Consider the following 22,449-nt stretch of genomic DNA (forward strand, 5'->3'; position numbering starts at 1 on the left):
TTATAATAGGAGGTTATTTATAGACTTTATTAGCTAGCTAGTTGTCGATTGTTGATACTAGTAGAGAATGTATGCTTAATTATAAATTAAATTTCTTCGACGATTCTTTAGTATTGCCACTTCTTACCAAAACTGTGAGTGAAAAGGCCACAGTACAATGTATTAAACGTAGCAGGTAAATTAAACCTTAGAATGATGATGATAAATGGTTGCTCTTGCAGGACCAGCTGTGGTTTACGGATAAATAATGTTCGTCTCTACTTCATAAAACAAAGTCGACTTTAACTGTATATGCTTAGTTCTTTAAATCTACGCAACGGAGTTTTCTACAATTTTTAAAAATAGATAAAATGATTCAAGGCGAAGATTTATGTGTAAGAATTTAAAAGTTTTTCATTGTTAAATAACTATACAAATTGTTAACTAAACTATATTTTTCGCAAATCTTTGTTACTTTTACATTGCTTGTTTAAAAGGGTCATAGTCTTCAATGTTTAACATTTTGATGGTGATGTCCCACAGTTTGTTCGCTTGTTTCGTGCTTCGACACTGTCTTGTCATCCATCCTTTACTGCAATCGCTGGAAAACGTTTTGTTTTTTGAGAATTATTTCATTAAAAACTTGAAAACATCACTAGCATTTCGTCCGACCAGGAAATCGAACTCCAGCCCTCATGACCTGTGCCTCGATTCTCTACTATTATCGACTACCGACAACCGAACTGTCATCGAAAAATTTTGTATGAAAATCTGATCAGCGCCTCTGACGGGTGTCGTAGAAAACATTTTGGCAGTACATTCTAAATGTCAAAATTTCGATAGCTAGCCGGTTGTCGGTAGTCGATAGTGGTAGAGAATTGAGGTACAGCAGTCCAATGCACTACGACTGCGCCACAGAAGTAGTCATGACTTTTAAATAAACTTTTTGTAGACTACTTATGTCTCGGGTCGTCATGTCTAGGTCAACTAGTGTTAGATTTTACTGTCGGAAATAGTATCAAGGACTTAGAAAACCGGTTGTGCGTTACAATTTTTTATTATTTCGAATGAATTTATTAACTTTATGTCACAAATTTTGATTTGATCTTTCATTTGTTAAACATAATATTTAGTAGGGGAATATTTAGAAGCTTAGGATAAAGTATAGTTTAGCATAGGTATAATATGTGGATGTTTTTAAGATTGACCTTTCGACACATATTTGAAATATAAATTTGTGGTTACCGTAATATAATAAAAGTAAAACTGGGTAGGTATATACCTTTCTTGCCCGAAGATGATGGCAAATAAGTAGCACCAAAAGCGCATGCATGTTGAATGTTGATGCTATAGCGTGGAGACTAGTACAGAGTCGGGGATTCAATTCCCACACAGGACAAAAAGTATTTGTGTAGGCATAGGCCAGGTTCAGCTGTTTCGGGTCTGTTTGCATTTTGAGTCCGATACTTAATAGTCTAGTATTTTATCTTTGGAAAACTCCCCACGATAAGAGTAGGTACGGCCTTATTGTAAAATCGGGAGATATCTGAAAATCAATCAAATCAAACCTGTAATAATATCCACTTTCCATCTGGCACTTTTCATCGATGGCGCAGTATATGGAGGTCTGTGCGCCACACTTGGGCGTCTTCCAGGACCACTGCAGCAGAACGTTCTGGAAGCCATAAGTGATGAACTGCCACGCGGTCTCGGGGAAGTGCCGCCCGATGTCCGTCTTCACGATGCCGGGGTGCACGCTGTATGTCGTCACGTTGGTTATGTTATGTTCCTGAAATGAAATCAAACTATATAATCTATACTAATATTTTAGAGTTAAAATTGTAAAGTTTCTTTGTACGTGTTAATTTTAGGAACTGCTGGTGCGAATTGAAAAAATATTTTACTGTTGGATAGCCTGTTTATTGAGGAAGGCTATAGGTTATATAATATTACGCTGCAAATATTAGGAGCGGAGAAGCAACGAAACATGTTTCAAAAATGGGGAAAATTATGACCCATTCTCGCAAGCGAAGTTGCGCTGGTCAGCTAGTATCTAATATAGCCCAAAGTAAATAATAGTATGCATGTAGGTATAGTCCACATGACATTGACTCTTTCTTACCTTAAGCTTAATGTCGAGGGCCTTTGCAAACAAGACGTTGGCCACTTTACTGTATGAGTAGGCCTTCAGCGGCGAATACGGTGAGCGTTCATAGTTGATATCGTCCAAATTCAATGTGTAAACTGAAACAGTTTCATTCGTTAGTCCACTTGAGTTTATTTTCTAGCTTATCTTCTTTTACCCGAAATAAATTTCTAATCAGTTAAAAGTAAAATGCAGAATTCGGAACATATGTACCGCCGTATAATTTATGGAAAATTTGATTTACGACGATTTGTCGCTTGTTTTCATACTAATATTGAACATACATTGAAATAGCCGAGAAGACACGAACACGATCCTGGCGTGTTCACTCTTAGTCATGAGCGGCAGCAGCAGCAGCGCGAGCAGCGCGTGCGCGAGGTGGTTGGAGCCGATGTGCGTCTCGAAGCCGTCCTCCGTGCGCGCCTCGGGACACATCATCACGCCCGCGTTGCACACCAGCGCCTCCACGCGCTCCGTCTGTGACGTCACGCGCGCGCACATCTCGCGCACGCTGCGAAGGCTACACAGATCTAATTGCTCTACAATCAGCTCTCCAGTCCCACTCTCTTCTTTGGTAGATTCCTCCATTTCCTCTTTAGCTTCTTTAGCTTTGATAAGATTTCGGCATGCCATTATAGTAATAAGCTCCTTAAAATAAACAAAGATTACGCAATTAACTACAATAAGTAAACATACTAGTATTATGTGCCAGGGGCAGTAAGACCGTAGTTCCACTGTCTCTTGGTTTACAACTTGGCCGTCAAAGCGTACTCATGAAGTCATGTCACATAGGCGCAGTATAATGAGGCTCTTTCGTATGCACGTATTTGTCATTAGATGCGAGGCAATCTTAGATGCATTAAATTTTATTGTATGACGTGTCTCCCGCAGATTGAGGGTACATGGGATAGGTATGGCAAGTCCGTAGGTTGTGTGGTGGCTAAATTGAGGAGAGGCTGCTTGGTTAGTTACTAACTCAGCCCGTTATCATTTTCACAACAAAATGCCACAGGTATCATAATGGTAGGTATATCTTAGATTTATCAATTCAGAAATAAATACCGGGGATATAAACTGTGTTACTTAATTAGCACTTTTATACTTATTTAGTTTAGTAAAGACAAGTTTATTAAAAATTGCGACATTACCATTTCTTTTTATGGTAGCTCAGTAAACCTTTCGACACATATTAAGGTCGAAATAAATGTTGAGATTGGTATTACAATGACGTTATTTTAATAATCGAGGTACAGATACCGAGACGTTGAGAAGTTTTTTTTACATAGGTAAACACCTGGAGCACTGGGCGAGAAACATACGTGCAAAAACGCATTTATAATAATAATTATTAATTACCATAACCAATTACCTAATTATCTTAATTTGTCCGGTTCTTACATAATATTACATTACACACACAGATTATTGTTTCAGGATACTTGCATGACGCATCATAGGGCCCAGGGACACAAATATTTAGATAAAATTGATCTTGAACTTAAAAGTGCGATCCAGTGAAGTTATAAAAAAAAAATTGTAAAGTAGTGTTAAAGTATTGTATTAAGCTTATGCGACATTTGTAATTAGGGTGACACAAAATACCATGTTAATTAAAATTAATATTAGAATCGTTAAGTTTGTTGTTTAACTTGAAATCCAGACATTCATGTGCGTAATGCATGATTGACATGACATGTAGGTACTTATTGTGAAAAAATCGTATGCTAAAATTAGTACCTAGATAACGTATCTCGTTGTGATAACCGGTAATATACCTAATTAGAGAAACAATTAATTAATGACTAAACGAAAATATGTCTAAACTTTGTTTAAAAGTCCCCAACCCGCACTTGACCAGCGTGGTGGACTCAAGGTCTAACTTCGCCCTCGTTACCGGAGGAGACCCTTGCCCAGCAGTGGCAATATTAATGGGTTAAATTTATTTATTTAAAAGAAAACATTCCTCACCTCTTTTGTAAAAGTCTAGTGCTGTTTCTTTGCCGATGCCAGCGTTGGCACCAGTGACTATCATGACGCATCCATCCAACCTGCGCTTACTCTTGCACCAACCGCTGATGTAATCAACCATTGCAAGCTTTTAAACGGGCAATAATAAGACGATAATGTCTGAGACAACGTCTACTCTCTCAGGCTACAGATATCTTACTGCCTGTATTACCACTTGCGAGATAAGTATTAAGCTCTGATTGACGATTTCTTCTCACGTTTGTGTTAATTGTCAGCATAATGTAATTCGATATACATTGCCATTTTATAAACAAAGTTTAGGAGCATTTGTGTGTAAATTTTTAAAACTTGTAGTGCATACAATAAATCATTTATTAAGCTTACGTAAGTTCTTAAACAGAGTTAAGATCTTGAAAGCAAATTCTACAAATTTTAATATATATATTTAATTCCTATGTCATTACCTACATGGATTTATTATTCCCGACTTAAATAATAATATTTTTACTACGGCTAGCTGCTAATTGCCTCTGTAGAGCGGTAGTTTGAATTACGAATTCTAGAATTCGATTCCCGGGGCGAGCAAATTATTAACTGCCTCTGTGGCGCGGTCGGTTGTGTATGCGACCATCGTGCGCGAAGTGTCGGGTTCGAATCCTGGGTCGGGCCAAAAAGTATTTTCTGAGATTTTCTGTAAAGAATTTCTTACAAATTGCCCGGAGTTAGGAAGTTGAGGTCGAAGACCTCCGTGCCTCGGAGAGCACGTAAAGCCGTCGGTCCTGCGCCTGCCCTGTCACTGGTCGTGTCGGTTATCCGTCCCACTAGGTTATGGTAAAGGAATAGAGAGTATACCTGTGTATTGTGCACACACTTGGGCACTATGAACAAAGTCCTGCATCGTTCGCCAGTTTCAATGAAACTGACCGCCGTAGCCGCATCGGCAAGGACATTATCTATACTAATATTATAAAGCTGAAGAGTTTGTTTGTTTGATTGTTTGTTTGTTTGAACGCGCTAATCTCAAGAACCACTGGTCCGATTTGTAAAATTCTTTCAGTGTCAGATAGCCCATTTATTGAGGAAGGCTATAGGCTATATAACATCACGCTACGGTCGTTAGGAGCGGAGTAGCAACGAAAAATGTTACAGAAACGGGGAAAATTTTGACCCATTCTCTTAGATGACGCAAGCGAAGTTGCGCGGGTCAGCTAGTTATTCATATTTCCTTTTATGATGTTAATATCAGTAGCCCCATACGTTATACATCCATACATACCATACGTACCATACAGTATACATATAGGTTCCCAACCGAGGCGATGCCTTCCCCTAGTAGATGCTGGTCAGTATGGGACCTAATTGTGGGGACAGTAGCGGGTCCTAAAAACAAATTATAAATTAAAAAAAAATATCAAATTGGTATAAATATTCTTTAAAGGAGCGATGGATTATTGTTTCAAGTAAACGGAGCGGTAGTCCATAAAATATTGGTAGGTACTAATTGTCTTGAATTCTTGTACTATTTTCTATAAGAACTGTAGGAAATGGCAATAAATAATACTGACAATGGAGTTTTGTTACTCTTGTACGTCATACTAATTTAATTAATTGTCTAGACAGGCAACTTAATTATGCTTTTATTTTCACAATAACAAGTTTAAGTGCGACAACATTATTAAAGATAATTCATTGCCTAGGTAAATAAATATTAATAGTACAAGAACAAATATTATTTACGTCTACCAACTTGATACAGGACTGTCCAAATGTAATCCATATTATAACTTTCAAGATCTTTATCGGTGTTTAGAAGCTCATAAATGTCTTGCTCTCTTCGAGTTACTAGGAGGTTAATGTGCTTTCGGGCCACAGAAATATAAATACATATAAAAGCCACACTTTTTATTACAAAATCTATACTAATATTATAAAGCTGAAGTTTGTTTGTTTGTTTGTTTGAACGCGCTAATCTCAGGAACTACTGATCCGATTTGAAAAATTCTTTCAGAGTTAGAAAGCTCATTTATTGAGGAAGGTTATATATAGGCTATATATCATCACGCTACGACCAATAGGAGCAGAGTACCAATAAAAAATGTTAGAAAAACCGGGAAAAAAATCACGCATTCTCTCTGTGACGCAAACGAAGTTGCGCGGGTCAGCTAGTATAATATAAAAACAAAACACTCTTCCTGACATTATTCATTTAAAAACTCTACACACGTTTCGCAAATTACTTTGTTTTAACATTATTATGAAAATTATACAATATATAGGTACCTTAGTGTTATGAATTATTCACATCAGCGCGGTTTATCACTATCAGATCAGGTGATCCACCGTGCGTGTGATAGATCACTGATTTATTTATAGTAGGGTACCTGCCCGGTAGGGTTCGTGTTGCGTGACCAGCGGGGGTCAATCGAGTCCAAAGCCCTTAAATATTAGGTCGACGAAAAAGTCTTTTCGCATTATAGTACCTATGTACTTATGAACTTGTAATAAAATTTCTTTGACTTCAAGAATTACAAATGAGTTCACGGTTCATTAGGTTTCTTTTACTGAGCTCGTGAGGTACCCAAATATTAAGCTTTTTTGTGTAGAAAGGTTTTATTACAAGTTCATACATACTATAATGCGAAAAGACTTTTTCCCCGACCCAATATTATGAAAATTTGAGAGTCATCTATTAATGTAAGATATTTCGTTAAGATTACATCGATGTTGGTAGCGGTGGAACTCATTATCATACAATATCGATTGTGTACCAGACAAACAAAGAATCCGGTGTCTCTATTATTTTATTCTGTGCCTATACCAAAACACCGCTATCCTTCCTGTTGAAGGTTTTGTGCGTTAGTATTTCAAGAAAGAAGTTTATGCTATCAGGAACAACAATCAGTACCCATAATACTTAGGACGGAGTTATTTTATTTTATTTAAACCCACTATCCTCCCTCTACTGGTCTGCTCCCAATTTGAAGGAGGGTTTAGGCCATGAGGAATTAGGATAGAGTAATAAAATAATTCTCTTAATATGCTTTGTATACTATAGGTATAATATATTATACTTTAAACTTACTTTACGTAAAGATGATTTCAACTAAAACCTAATCAACGTGGTTCACACAGCAAAAAACTAAGACGCATCAATTTAATTATGTATAAAAAATAACAAGAATTATACAGCTGTGCATTTAAAAAGAAAACTTCAGTTTAATTTAGGATTAAGTATTTTCTGAATTTTAAAGATGTTATCTGTTCCTCTCTGTAATATTAATATATGTAAACGGCAGTGAAGCATATAATCCTGCGTCTCTACCTAGATGACTGGCGTTTAGGAATCTAAATATATATAACTCGAAACTCAAAGTTGACTGACTGACTGACATAGAGATCAATCAACGCCTATCCCAAACCACTTTACGAATCGGGCTGAAACTTGCCATACAGATAGTTGTTATGACGGAGGCATCCGTTAAGCAAGGATTTTGACCCATTCTACCCCCGGGGGGATAAAATAGAGGACGAAAGTTTGTATGAAAATTCTGTCCTAAGACACAAACCACCCGGACGAAGTCGCAAGCAAAAACTAGTCTTACATATGTACAAAGTTTTAAATCTGTAATATATAGTTGTCTCTCACAGAAAAAAGAACACACCTTCTGTTTAGTACGCTGTGCCCGGCCATTTTTTTAGCGTTTCGCGGGGTTTCCTTCTGTTCACAAACATTTTCTAGGGTTGTTCGATGAATAAAATGTTCTTTAAAAAAATGAAGCCTAATTGTAGCTCTGTATCTTACACTAAAGATAGATACAAAGACAAAAAAGTACTTTATTAAAGGATTATATATTCGCTTAGCCTTTGTTCCAAACTATGTTGGAGTCGGCTTCCAGTCTCACCGGATGCAGCTGGATACCAGTGTTTTACATGGAGCGTCTGCCTATCTGACCTCCACAACCCAGTTACTTAGGTATTAACACGATACCCTTCGGTAAGACTGGTTGTCAGACTTTCAAGCTTCTGACTACTGTTAACGACTGTCAAAGATCTTCGGAAATGACAGCCGGGACCCACAATTTAACGTGCCTTCCGAAACACGGAAGAACTCGATATGTATAAGATGGTCACCCATCCACGGAACAACCTCGGTAAGCGTACCTCAGAGATCGATCCGTGCGGCTGTTGTAAACTAAGCCACGAGCTCCTCTCTACTTTATTAAAGGATTGTTTAGCAATAAGGTGACTTAGTTATTTATTTACATCTAGCTCTTGCTCAAGGTAGGTTTATGATATTAAACCAGCTGTAAAGGAGTAAGGTGTGGCATTGCAAATCTGACAATGGATTTGGTGATGTCTTGTCACTTATTTTGTGTAAAAACAAACAAACAAATAAGTTAATATAGTGTATATTAAAAAACAGTATGTCTTTTGAGCACGTGTTTGCGTTAACAATTATTTTTTCCTACTTGCAAAAACATTCTCCATAAATATAGCGTGATTTAAATTATTAATTTAACGTTTAAACAAATGATAACATGATTATAATATTTCGATACTTATCGCTTACTCACAGAAGTATATATCTAGTAAAGATAAACAATGATAATAAATTATGTATAAATGTATAACATTAAAAAAAATTAAAACTCCTTTAACTTTGAGTATTATTGCAAGCTTATACAAATATGTATAAACATTTGCAAATAAACAAACCTTCGTAACGTAGGTTAACGTAATAATAAGCCTCGCCTGCGTTGCGCAGTCAGGTAAAAAAATTAAAACTGTTAAAATCTAGATTTTAGAGTCTTGTTGAAATAAATTACAATTTTGTGAAGTTGGACGGAGTCACAGGCAATAATCTCTTAGTTTAAAGTCTATTTGGTTTTGACTCCAGGGTCATTGACCGTGAAAGGGTTGAAATCCCCGAGCCCCGTCAGTTCTACCGACAGATCCCATAGTTTCTTAGCGTCGGCTTCGTTCACTGCTTTCGCTGCAGGCGCCGTGACAGCACAATCACTGCAAATTAAGAATACTGTGACAAGAATCGAACAGAAGAATATTTACTAATACTCTACTTTAATATCATCAACCTGTCGAAGTTGTTCAAGTCGCTCGAAGACCTTTGATTTATAATGACAACAACCGGTACTGACTGTTTCCGAGTTATCACTATGTGGCCGAAATCTATAGAATGTACGCGCTAAGGTTGCTTAACCCACTGATCATTTAGCAACCAATGAGCGCAATTAGCTACGAGCGCTACACTTTATTAATGAAACTAAAACAAAATGAATTGTAGTTTTGTGAATGTATTACCTGTAATACAATCCCGTTTCATTAGCACACTTTTCATCAACCGCGCAGTATATGGTGGTCTGCGCGCCGAGCTCCGGGGACTTCATGAAGGGCGCGAGGAAGAAGCCGATGATTTGTCGCGCGCCCGTAAACAACGAGGAATTGAGGTGGCGACCCAACTCTGTCTTGATCACACCGGGGTGCAGGCTATACGTGTTCACACCTTCTATGTTGTGTTCCTATAATAAAATATCTATTTGTATATTTGGTAAATATTAGGTCGGGGAAAAAATCTTTTCGCATTATAGTATGTAATGTATGCAACTTGTAATAAAATCTTTTCTCTACACAAAAAATCTCGATAGTTGGGTACCTCACGAGCTCACTGAAAGCCAAAGAGATTTTATTACAAGTTCATACATACTATAATTATGGGAAAAGACATTTTCCCCAACCTAATAAAGGTAAGTTCTGTCCCACTAGCATAGTCACATTGTAGGAGTGGGTCTACTTTCGGAATGAATGACGGGTTGATCCTTGTCGCTGGCCGAGTGCGTGTTGGAGACTTTGATCACATAATTAAATACGAAATAATGATTTTCTGTACTATATTTTTCGCTGCATAGTATCCTTTTGTTGTTAAATAGAAAATGTCCATCTGTAAAAGGTTTACCTAAATGCAACGTGATTCGTTCCGTGCACGTGACATTGCTGTAAAAATTGGTTAAAAAGATAATTATTCCATCTTACTTTAAGTTTAGCTGCCAATTCATTAGAAAACAGTATGTTCGCGATCTTGCTTTGAGAGTAAGCTTCAGCTGCATTGTATGACCTCTTCTTATAGTTAAGATCGTCCAAATTAATCCCATATCCTGAAAAAATAACAAATATTTAAATTAAATTATGTATCATTATTCATAGCAATTTAATCTTTCAACTTCATATTTATTTTATTTTAAAAACATATTTTTTATGCAAAAATGAAATGTAATTAATCAAAATAATTGTTTCTGTTATGGTTGAGCTCCTATGTCTTTTGAGTCTAGGTTTATTTTTCTAAGAGACTCATTATGACTAAGCATTTTCATATTAATGACGTTAACTGCACGTTTGGCGCAGTGGTTAAAGTGGTCACCTCGCCGCAATAACCGTAGCGCCGCGTGTGGCGGGTTCGAATCCCACCCGGGACAAATATTTGTGTGATGAGCACGAGTATTTGTTCTGAGCCCGGTTGTTAATTTATCTATATAAGTATGTATTTAGAAGTATATAAGTATGTTTATCAGTTGTCTGGTTACCATAGTACAAGCTTTGCTTAGTTTGGAATCAGATGACCGTGTGAGTTGTCCAAAAATATTTATTTATTTATAAATTGTACAATACATCTAGAGTGGTTTCCAATACTCACTTATATGTGCTCTTGAAGAAACAGTCACGATTCTAGCAGGTGTACTGTTCCTGATGCGCGGCAACAGTAGCATCGTCAGCAAAAAGTGCGCTAAATGATTAGTACCAAACTGAGTCTCAAAACCATCCTCAGTTTCTCCTTTAGGACACATCATTATGCCTGCATTGTTCACCAGTATGTTTATCTGTGGTTCCGTATCTAGAATGTTCTGTGCAAATTCTCGAACTGACTTCAAGGAGGTGAGGTCGCATTTCGCTAACACTATGTCACCAGTGTCAGATAAATCTTTGCATGATTTTTCTATATCTGCTTTTGCTGCTTCTGCCCTTTCTAGGCTTCGACATGCCATTATTACTTTTGCACCTAGAATAAGTGTAAATTATTTATCAAGACATAACTTAGTCATAATATGACATTTATAGTCCCAAATCTGAATTATTTTGGAATAGAATGTTCCTATTCTTTTTTAATATAGTATTCTGTAATTCATTTGGTAGATACTTGAATTACCCGATTTTCTAGATAAAAAAAATAAAATTATTTAGAAATCATAAAAACTACAAAGAGTCTAGCATAATTTTCAAGATACAAACATATAAAAAATTTACATATTATTTGATAGCTTTGCATTTTTTTACATAAGTATTTATATGTTTTCAGATATTTACACCTCTAATGTGAAAATGTATGTACAACTCTGAATCAAGGCTAGCTGTTATTTCAAATATGCTAATTATACTAAATATTCTGTTGTCACTTTATATTATTATGATGATGTTGTATAGTGTAGGTATGAACACTTCAATGGTACATATAAACCAAACAGTATTATTAGAAATCTTTAAAATATATGCATTTATAAAGGCAGGCCACCATATTTAGTCTTTAGAGTCAAATAAATCATATTATGATGATGAAAAGTTTGACTTTATTTAATTTTCTCATTTTGTTCAATAAAAAAACTGCAATGCTGACTAGGTCTAAGGTCTATTTGCAGAAAAGACAATGGCTTTTGTTAAGTCCTATACTTTGCTTACATTTAACTACATTTTCGTATTATAACTAGAGTAATATTTTTTAATCTATACTAATATTATAAAGCTGAAGAGTTTGTTTGTTTGAACGAGCTAATCTCAGGAACTACTGGACCGATTTGAAAAATTCTTTCAGTGTTAGATAGCCCATTTATCGAGGAAGGTTATAGGCTATATATCATCACACTACGACCAATAGGAGCAGAGTACGAATAAAAAATGTTACAAAAACGGGGAAAATAATGACCCATCGCTTCTTATGTGACGCAAGCGAAGTTGCGCGGGTCAGCTAGTAACATAATAAAGCATTCAGGTTTTGCTATCTTCATAATGATGTATCTAATATAAGAGTGTGCAATTTATTCAGAAATAAAAATACTATGTTAATAATGTTTAATTAATACAAGTACATAAAAACAAAGAACCTAATTACAGTCATCTAAAGAGTTTTTAAACTATATACTATAAGTAAGCTACATTATTTATTACACAATTATAAAGTAGGGAAAATTTTAACTGAAATTTTCCAAAAGGCTCTATTTGGGAAATTCCCAACAAATTTATGAATCAGTATCCTGAAAATATATTTTATGTGGTTTTCCAGTTTTAATAGGTACATTTCATTTTAACTCTTGACTGGTAAGTATATAAATATTTATAATACAAATTGGACATTCCACATCATTCAAAAACAATAAAAGTGTTTACCTCTTTTATAAAAATCCAGGACTGTTTCCTTTCCAATGCCTGTGTTACAGCCAGTCACTAGAGCTGTCTTGCCCACAAGCTTAGCCGTGCTAAGACATCTTCCACTGAACAGAGGCATATTGCACCACACTTGCTATAGCCTGCTTTATTATTCTGTAATAAAAAAATATTGATCAGTTTGTAACGGCACGACATAACAAAAATGTTATATGTCTATATATTATTTTTAAAAAAGATTGGTCATACACATTTGTTTTTTTTTATTAGTGAACGAGTTGCTGAACATACAACTCTTTTAATTTCTAATTAAGGCCGTAAATAGGTCAAGAATATTTTTCCAGCATCTAGTTAAATACTGAAATAAATACATACCGGAAAAGTAGATAAACCTGATATTATAAAAAATATTAATTAGATGTGTATTATAAATAAGAATTTGCTGTACCTATATAACTTTAAAACATTGCTATGACATCGTCGACATCATTCTACCGTTACAAAAATTAGTGATTTTGTTAAGATGAGAATAAAAACTAAAACAAGTTTGTATGACAGCCTTTACTTACTTACCAAATAAATTGTGTACTAAAGCCGTGAATCCGGAAGTTAATGTAGTAATTTTTAGTCAGCAATAAAGTTAACTGTATTTTACAAAAAAGTTATCATTCGCGTAAAACTTTTGTTTTTATTAGACACTTTGACACTTTTGACAGTTAGATAGTGGTGGTCGTGGCGGTCACTCGATAATAATGCTACGAGTTATCGACATTAAAAATTGTTGGCAGAGCCTCTCGATTGTTAGCGATTAAAATCAAAAAACAAAATCAATTTAACGTAATCATTGTTGATTTAACTGTTTACTTTCTTTTATTTGTATTTTTTCAATTATCCATGGGCTTTAGTTGCTGCAGATCTTATTACTATAATCTTGTCAACAGTGTGATGATGAGTTGTCGTCTTTATACTATAAATAATTAAGTTGATTCACTCTCAGTTACTTGCTTATTTACATCGACCTTTGAACGTACCTAGCTGATCTATCCCTGACATAATTACGGGCACTTAAAGGGGTTGCGGTTGATGGTAAACAATTAATAGTATAGAATTAGAACAAAGGTTTTAGTCAGTAGGTATGTAGTAGCTACCTAAAGTACCTAGTTGATTTTTTTTTTTTGGGACTTTCGGAGACACATAACTTTCAAGAGAAAGTATAGTGTGAGATACAAGAATAGTTTGGAATATGCTACCGCTATAACATGACAACATAGGAAGCAGAGGTTCAGTGGCGGTCGTGGTTGAATAAGGTTGTCCAAGGCGATAAGATTCTTCTTCTAGTCTTCTTCTTCTTGTCGTATGGTTAGCGGCAACCTAGTGTCAAAAATGCTAAAGCCGCCTGAAGGTCTTTGACGTGGCTTAACAACTGTTATCTTAATAGACAACAATCGGGACCGACTTTTTACGAGCCCTCCGAAGCACAGGGACGCCCAGTTCAGATATCACTAGGCGGACCCCCATCTACCGCGCCGTGATTTGCTTAACCCACAGATCGTTTACTGACCGGTGAGCGCAACTGGCTAAGGGCGCCTCCGCCTCGGCGATTAGATTAAAACGTCTAAAATACAAAGTTCAGAGAAAACACTGTTTGTCATTTAGTTCTATGGAACTTTTTTATTAATACACGCTTTCGACCTTCAAGAAAATAGTTACTAATGTGAAAGGTAAAAACCGCTGGTACTCAGAAAAAAGACAGTAAAAGAAGTAGGCGCCATGTTCTGATTCAGAAAACTCGTTAGTCACTGAATCCGCCTGCAAACGGTTTTTATGGACGCGTGTTTTACCAAGTACCCGAGTTAACTAAAACGCCTACGGCCTAACTAAAATTTGTCAGTAAAAACGTCATAGTGAATGGCTACCGGGAATTCAATTCTCCCACATAATCAGGCATATTTAAGAGTAGTTAGTTAGTTTATAACTTACGTGCTTTTACTGACTTTTAGTTTATTAAGAGTACCCATTCAAATAGAAGTAAGTAGACGAACCCTGTGGTGCGAGCAGTAATATGCAGCTGTTGCTCACAATGTTTCAGATTAAGTTCTCGCGTCTGGCAAAGTGTTTTAGACATTTTCCAATAAATAACTGTTGATACCTATAGGTACATAGTAGCCTGGGCTTAGGTAACGTAGTCAGTATTAGGTAAAAAGCTTCTATTAAATGAGACCAAATTCCAATGCATTTTTATGTTACCTACCTATGTATTTTTTCGAAATACTAAAGGTATAGAAATGAGGCATAAAATAACCGTTTGGTTCATTCCCATTGCACCAAGATAACAAAATAAATAATAATATATGAACTTATATGTTTCGTATCAACATACAATTTGCAGAATTCTATTTTATGTTTAGAAGTTACGCGTAAAATTACTAACAATCTAACGATAACGGAAGATAAATACCTATAGTGTAGCGTGAAATTTGGATTCCTGAGAATAAAATTAACATAACAAAAGTTAGCACGTCATTGTCATGAATTAGGTTTCTTTAATTGTTTATGGATGGCACGACGCTTCAAACAACCGCAGGACTGGGAATCCAAGGGAGAGGCCTTTGCTCAACAGTGGAACACAGAAATAGGTTAATTAAAAAAATATGTATTTAAGCAGCTTTATGCTTTTCAACAGTTCAAGCTTTTTCTAGTTTTTGATTTACCTACCTACATGAGACTTTTATTATAGCACGACTACGCTCGATGAGACGATATCATAAAAACTACCATTTGAAAATATAACTAGGACCTAGTCAACGAGGTATAAGTAAACTTTGGCACTTTCCGAATGCCCGACCCGGGGTTCGATATTAGGCTAAGGAAGATTGCACCAATCGTACGTTCTTCCTATACCAACTATGCTGGAATCATTTCGGGATAATCATGATGTTCTATGAACGGGCTGTCAGGGCGAAGATTTTTACTTTTTGTTTGTGACTGCCCTGTAACACTGGGTATATCTTCATGACTCATCACCATGCAGTATCTATTAAGTATACCTTAACTTACTTCTAATATTTTATCTATTTTGAGATAAAATATATTAGGTACTATCCAATTTCCAGATTATCTTTCGTAACAATTAGGTAAATTATTCTATGTCCTCCTATATTTATTCTACCTGCATAATTAATTCATTATTTTATCCTCATCAAAACTAAATTTAAATATTTAACATTTATCACAGCGAAATAGGGATTCAGGGATTTCTTTACGTAGTTAGACGTCCCTGTCGATTAATAAGAAATGTAACATTACAGTTAATCAACTAATTATTTAGCTGAGTAATTGTGGTTCTAGCTATTCAAGGGTAAGCATTTTATTATTAATTTAAGGGCATTAACTGTTGTGTACCTTTTTGTATGTCTCATAATAATACTACATATAAATGCGTTTGCACGCTGATGGCTTAGTTATTATCGAATTATCAATGCCGCCAGAGTAGCGGCCGGGACTGTATTTGTAGATAATAAAATAATAATTGTTGTTGTTTTTGTTGAGAAACAGTTTGTCGCTAAACATTAAGTGTGAAACAAAAAGAAATCTAATATGGCAATTTTTTGCTTAGTTCGTTACTTTGTGATTATCGGTGCTTTTCTATCGTTTTTCATCGATAAAATTGTTGGACATCAGTTTATAATGACCACAGATGAAAGTAAGTTATCAATTTTAATATCTTAACTTCCCGTGTCAAAACCATACGTCGATCTTATGTATACTTACTCGGTTCACAGTCTTGTCTGATATTTTTACTGACCTACCTCAAACGATGAAGCTATAGAGAACGATTACCATAACCTTAACAATGTACTTATGTTATAAGTAAATCAATTTTAAATTTCTATCGATATATTGATCGACATATATTATTGTTATTGACTATTTATAAACTCTGGATAACCACTGTGCTTCGCGACCGATAGGGCTTCTATCCCCCGATTGTGATTGCGATGCCGTTGCGCGTTGTAAAGACAAGATTTATTATTAAGGAATAAAATATTATCAACCAATAATTTATGATAATATGCAAAAAATGGGCGCCATGTTTCAACAATATTTACAATAACCTCTGACGTTTGGGTCACAGATCTTTAAGCTGAAACCAACGTGAGCTTATCAGTTACTAGTTAGTAATCATACCGAGAACAGAACAGTAGTTTGTTAATAAAATAACAGAGACAGTATACTATAATTACTTACTTATAAAAACAAGAAGTAAAAAAAAGATTTGTATTATGTCGAGACAATAATATAATGTAGGTACAATGTACTATACCTATTTATAAGAGAAGTGGCCAACAACTGGATCTGGCTGAACTCCCTTTCTATCGTGATCTTTGATATTCGATATCCAAAAAAACTTTTTTTATTATTTGACAACTGTTAGTATTTACGTCATTACTCATTACCATTACCTACCTAATATTTAACTCATTTTTTAATTATTTATTAATCACCTACTTAATTCCAAGTTCTTATTATTGTTTTTAATTAGTTATTTCTGAGAGTACAATAAACATAAATCACAATTCCTTGAACTTATAATAAATGCAATAACCAGAAAGTAAATTAAATGCAAAACACTTTAGTATCTGCTTGCATTGCGTGTTTGTCCAGCCATGACAGTATTCCGAGACACCGGGTGAACTGTTGCTGATAACAATGGTAGGCCATCGATTAACTTAAATCTCAGTTAACACAATAATCTACTTCACGTTACTACTTACTATCGAGGTCATAACTTGAATCATCATGTTGGAAACTCCGTGTTCTTAATGCAGTTGTACTTATTTATAAAAAGATTTATGCATTTTTGTACGGTGACGTTAGAGGTCGTACGTATACGGAAGCTGGGCACAACAGACGGTTTTTTGTGGTTCCATTTTACGATGGTTCCAGTTATCTAAAGCGGAACGATCTGATTCAGTTACCTACCACTTTTAATTTTGTATGATCAAAGAAGATAAGACCAATTTTTTATATTACAGTAGCTACTAAGTATTTTTAGTGTACCTATGCTTCACAACAATTAAAACGAAATAACTCGGTGATAATAAGCGAAAAAATATAATATCTAATCCATAGATTCCCCATGGGGCCGTAGCGTTCTCTAGTGGGCACTCTGGAACTTTTCATGTGGGGCACTGGGTGGTATTGGGTTCAAGGACTGTTTATAATGTTAAAGTCAGCTAGTCCATAGTCTCTGTGGCGCAGCTCGCAGTTAAGTTACGTCTGTCACTACCGTTGTAGCGTAATGTAGTGGGTTTGATTCTCACACGGAACACATATTTGCTTGACTCACAAATACCTACTATGTTGTTATCTTTCTTGTTGTTGAATGTACATATATGTTTGTAAAAATCCCCACAACACAAGAGAATTTTCAGTGCGGGACTGTCTTTTAAAATATAGAACTTTATTTCCTACTTCTAACTCCATTCATAACCGATAACCATACCTATTTGTTTGATAGTGGAAAATTTCATCAACCCTGAGGACCTGGAAATTATTTTGGACTACTATCAGAAGAACGCCACAGCTGTAGAGAATGAAGTGAATATGGTAAGATCATATGTTCATTAATTACTAAATTGAAAGCGTTAATTACTTTTCCTCATGTTACTACTGGATGACCAGGAACTTATAGTAGATACCTATCTATAATTTCTTGCTATAGCGGTTCTAAGATCTAATTCTACCATGAGAATAGGACAACGCTATGCGGCCTGTATAGCGTTTTTTCGAACTTAGATTACTCCGGGGAATCAGCGTGTGATCTAAGGTTTGGAAACATGATATTAATTTATTTTTTGTTCTATAGATATCAACGACGTACCCAGAAGTAGGATGTTTCGGCGTCGGCAGTGGTATATTCATGCGAGCTCTTAACAAAATATTCAGCTTCAACCTGCGGCCGTCCTCATCAGACACCATCAACACGAAGTTTTATTACTCTTCACGAAATACAAGTGTTAAGTTTGAGGTAGGTTACATTTTAAATAAAATCTAAGTAAATTTAATATATAGTGCTCTTGTCTTAGGATCGCAGTTTTTAACTAACTGAACTTCTGCCCTATTTCAGATTTTAGCTGGACCTCAATTCGGTATAGAGTCGATCGATTTTGACCCTAAGAAGAAGACGGTGATCATAGTTCATGGGTTCATGAGCCACGGTGGAGCTGACTGGGTCACCAACATGACCCAAGCATATCTGCAATGGGTACGTATAATATAACTTGTTATTGGGGGTTTTTAAATGCTGACTTCAATATAAACAATACCAGTAATGCGATTTTTCATTCCTATCGACGATCGACCGCCGGCTAGCTATCGAGAAATTGTGCATGAAAATCGGATCAGCGCCCGTTAGCGGGCACCACATCAACTATTTTGCTGTTCATTACAAATGTCAAACTTCAGATAGGTACTCGACTCGACAGTTCCTAACGACTTGTAGTAGACATTCGTGCTTTGGGCAACGTCGACCCCTTGGGCTTTTCCCAGGGGCTATAGCAGCTGATAGTGCTGCAGGTGCGTTGAGTACGAAAATAATTGTTCTAGTAACTTATTTTCGTTTTCAGGAGGATGTTAACGTGTTTGCTGTGGACTGGAGCGGCGGTAGCAACACCTTTAAATACTGGCGTGCTGTTGCCAATACACGAACTGTTGGCACGGATATTGCTAAGTACGACTTCCTTTACTACCTATATTACTTTAGCCAACGTCAGTGGCGATACTTAAGCTGGCCACTATTAACATGGACTCAATTACCACGCGCAAGAATAATTTAAAATTAGAAAAAAAAAACAATTCCAAAATAAAAAAAGACAGCGAGAGTCATACTTGACCGTAGTACCTAATATAATTCACATTTTTAATGTACCTATTATTTATTTCCAGCTTCATGAATCAGCTGATGAACGCGACTGGGCTTAACATTAAAAACTGTCACTTCATTGGACATAGTTTAGGAGCTCAAATTGTATCATTTGCTTCTCACGAGTTGGGGAAAGTTGGCAGAATTACAGGTAAGGTAACACAGACATTATATAAGTACCTATCACATTATCTGCAGTAGGTACCTACCTTGTACGTGTATTGCATCGTACAGGCTAGCTACGGCCTGTACATACTATTTAAAAAAAAACAATGTGAAATTTGATAAGACTAAAATTACCAGTGACCCGGGAATCAAACGCGAGAACCACAAAGGTTCTGAAACGAAGAACTTTATTATTAACATTATTTCCCCTTACTCTAAATAAGCACTTTATGTTTGTTTTCAGGTTTAGACCCTGCCCTCCCATGCTTCAACACGACGAGCTTGAAAGACAGGCTGGACCCCTCCGATGCTGATTTCGTCGACGTCATTCATACTAATGGAAAACAAACCCTGATTGCATTCGGATTCCCCTATCCTATTGGTAAGGCGAATGACTAGGTAACATGCAAATATGATGCCCTAAATAATCGACTTTTAAAGCAAGACGACGCGTGACATGAGATATTTTCTGACAAAAAATATTTTGGACGTGAATTAATGGATGAATTAAAACGTAATATATCTTACCTTTTCACTTACTTAACCCAAAGTCGGTAAAAAAAGAACGTCCCTACCTAATTTTAACTACCAAAGATTCGGCCCAAAACATCTACTTAAACTTGAAAATATTGTCTGTATATTAAACACATTACCCATACCTACCCATTTTTTTCCAGGGCATATAGATTTCTACCCGAATGGCGGCATAAGGCAGCCGGGGTGTTTCACCAGTGGCATTCCTTTCTATAAAAGTAAGTTATCGGGTCTTGGAACTTGAATATCCGATATTAGTAAATAATTAAGTACCTATATTCAATTAGTAATTTATATGAGTATATGGAATGCCTACCTACGCGTTTCAGTTGTGGACCAAGCAATATGCAGTCACGGACGCGCGTACCTTCTCTTCACAGAATCGATGACGAACAGACAATGTCGTTTCAGAGGATCACGGTGGGACTTAACTGTCGCTGGGTGAGTGTCTCCCTTTTTCATGTGTATTTAACAGTCATCCTTATTAACCGACTTCAAAAAAAGGAGGAGGTTCTCAATTCGACTGTTTTTTGTTATTTTTCTGTTTGTTACCTATTTACGTACATTTTTTTATTTACAAAGATCGTTAATCATAGAGGACGGTAAAATTTTATTATTCAAATATTTTTTCGACACATTTACAAAGATTTGTGTTGGCGAAAAACGCTGTTAATTTATACTTAACTAAAAACATATTCCAGAGTTAAGTCAAGTGTAGAAGCAGCATGCGACGCTAATAAGGAAACCTGTCCTGAAATGGGCATCAGGGCTTCAAAGAGTGTGGATGGAGCCTACCTCGTCATCACTAAGGATGCGGAGCCTTACTGTGGTAAGTTCCCGAACTTGCTGTCGTAAGGGATAGAAGAACTAGAAACTGCTTTTGGTATCAGCCAACATAAGAAGAATCATTTTTAGTTCAATATAAGTATTCTTACGATACTCAGTGGAACCTTTAGCCGAACTATACAAAGGGTTCATTTTGGTGAAACCGTAAGCAACCGTTATCTGTCCTATGCTCTATTATTCCTATCCCTCGACAGGATATAATAAAATTCTAATTACTTTACATTTTGCTAGTTTGTTTAACGTTTGGAAAATTTCTATTTCAGCCACGGAGTCAGATCGCCTGAGCCTATCGCCAGAACTTCTCGAAAATATAACGAATTACTTGCAGAATTTGACCGAAACAATCACACCTAAGCCAGAGTCCACATTATCTTCTTTCATTAGAATAACCAAATCGCTTATATTCAAAAATACAACAAGTACGACTGCTCGACCAGAGACGACCTCTAGCAGCTGGTTCGGTGATTTCGTCAAAAAGGTTTTTGGTTAATATAAGCAGTGATTATACTTAGATATTTAACTTTATTTTATGTTTTCTTTAGTTAGGTAGGTAAGTACCTACCTCCTCTTGTATGTATTACGTGATTACTTAAAGCGATCTTTGTAAAAAAATACTTAAATTTTTAACGATGCTCTACCATCATATTTTGATTAGTTACAGTTAGTAATTAGATGTATTTATTTCAGCTGTAAATGTAAAAAACATACTTGGCTATTGTCAGAGGCATGATATAGTCCTTGCTTCTAAGATATGCTCTGTAAATATCTAAAAATATTTCGTTAGTGTAATTGAAAAGTATTAAGGAAAACCCAAAGGAAGACTAGGTAACGAATATAAAGTAGTAGATAATAAAATTGTAAGATCTAATATAAACGAGGTGACTTTGCTTAGTAGCAGTCACTTGACTGGGGCTGCAATCAGGAGCCTTAATGTATCTATTACTTTTATCATACTATGAACGGTTTTGTCTAACTAAATTTATTTAGTCGAATGATATAATCGATGATATTATACTAAGCAATCATTGGATGGCTGTTTTGTACCTACTAATTTGTAATTGTCTGTAATGTTTTATGGAGAAATCGAATTTCAGTATAAAACAACAACATAATATTAATATCTATTATGTAAGCTATAAAATAAAACTGTTAGTTTATAGGTAATGTAAAGTCCAATAAAGCTAATGTTAAATCAGAATGCATGTGTGTAACTAGAATGTAAGAACCGCCATATTAGATCAATCAGAGACCCTACTTATTTTAAGAAAGCTATTATTTTCAGCTTGTGTTACTTATAATAATTTATTGTAGAAATAAATACTTTTTACATAAGATGTATTTTTTTATAATTTCATGCTTAGTGATTAATAAGTAAAAAGCAAGGAAACCACAGGACGAGCTAACTCGGCAATAGCTTTAGGTTGGCAGAGCAGCAACGCGC

At 35.7% G+C, this 22,449-nt stretch overlaps 3 protein-coding genes across 5 annotated transcripts; 1 reads left to right on the plus strand and 2 right to left on the minus strand.

The window, feature by feature from the left end:
- Position 1: 1 nt before the first annotated feature.
- On the minus strand, positions 2 to 4,231 carry LOC142982354 (retinol dehydrogenase 14-like). The gene is made up of 5 exons (XM_076128819.1): positions 4,094 to 4,231; positions 2,410 to 2,773; positions 2,102 to 2,223; positions 1,548 to 1,768; positions 2 to 580 (listed from the first exon to the last, which is right to left on the minus strand). The coding sequence occupies exons 2-5, from the start codon at positions 2,756 to 2,758 to the stop codon at positions 457 to 459; spliced, it is 816 nt and encodes a 271-aa protein (XP_075984934.1). The 5' UTR covers positions 2,759 to 2,773; positions 4,094 to 4,231; the 3' UTR covers positions 2 to 456.
- Positions 4,232 to 8,486: 4,255 nt separating this feature from the next.
- Positions 8,487 to 13,269, minus strand: LOC142982361 (retinol dehydrogenase 13-like). The gene is made up of 6 exons (XM_076128824.1): positions 13,112 to 13,269; positions 12,542 to 12,694; positions 10,800 to 11,162; positions 10,142 to 10,263; positions 9,413 to 9,630; positions 8,487 to 9,112 (listed from the first exon to the last, which is right to left on the minus strand). The coding sequence occupies exons 2-6, from the start codon at positions 12,657 to 12,659 to the stop codon at positions 8,971 to 8,973; spliced, it is 963 nt and encodes a 320-aa protein (XP_075984939.1). The 5' UTR covers positions 12,660 to 12,694; positions 13,112 to 13,269; the 3' UTR covers positions 8,487 to 8,970.
- A 2,777-nt stretch (positions 13,270 to 16,046) lies between these two features.
- Positions 16,047 to 22,362, plus strand: LOC142982379 (pancreatic triacylglycerol lipase-like). Of its 3 annotated transcripts, none has more exons than XM_076128845.1 (11): positions 16,047 to 16,241; positions 18,060 to 18,148; positions 18,408 to 18,569; positions 18,669 to 18,806; positions 19,168 to 19,271; positions 19,487 to 19,614; positions 19,873 to 20,010; positions 20,306 to 20,380; positions 20,492 to 20,603; positions 20,864 to 20,991; positions 21,272 to 22,362. In XM_076128845.1, the coding sequence occupies exons 1-11, from the start codon at positions 16,136 to 16,138 to the stop codon at positions 21,496 to 21,498; spliced, it is 1,407 nt and encodes a 468-aa protein (XP_075984960.1). In that variant the 5' UTR covers positions 16,047 to 16,135; the 3' UTR covers positions 21,499 to 22,362. The 3 variants fall into 3 exon arrangements, with proteins under 3 accessions (XP_075984960.1, XP_075984970.1, XP_075984980.1); XM_076128855.1 differs by lacking the exon at positions 16,047 to 16,241 and adding an exon at positions 16,727 to 16,842; XM_076128865.1 differs by lacking the exon at positions 16,047 to 16,241 and adding an exon at positions 17,220 to 17,251.
- The last annotated feature ends 87 nt before the right edge of the window (positions 22,363 to 22,449 follow it).

This window comes from Anticarsia gemmatalis, chromosome 2 (genome assembly GCF_050436995.1).
Source record: "Anticarsia gemmatalis isolate Benzon Research Colony breed Stoneville strain chromosome 2, ilAntGemm2 primary, whole genome shotgun sequence".
Lineage (NCBI taxonomy): Eukaryota > Metazoa > Arthropoda > Insecta > Lepidoptera > Erebidae > Anticarsia > Anticarsia gemmatalis.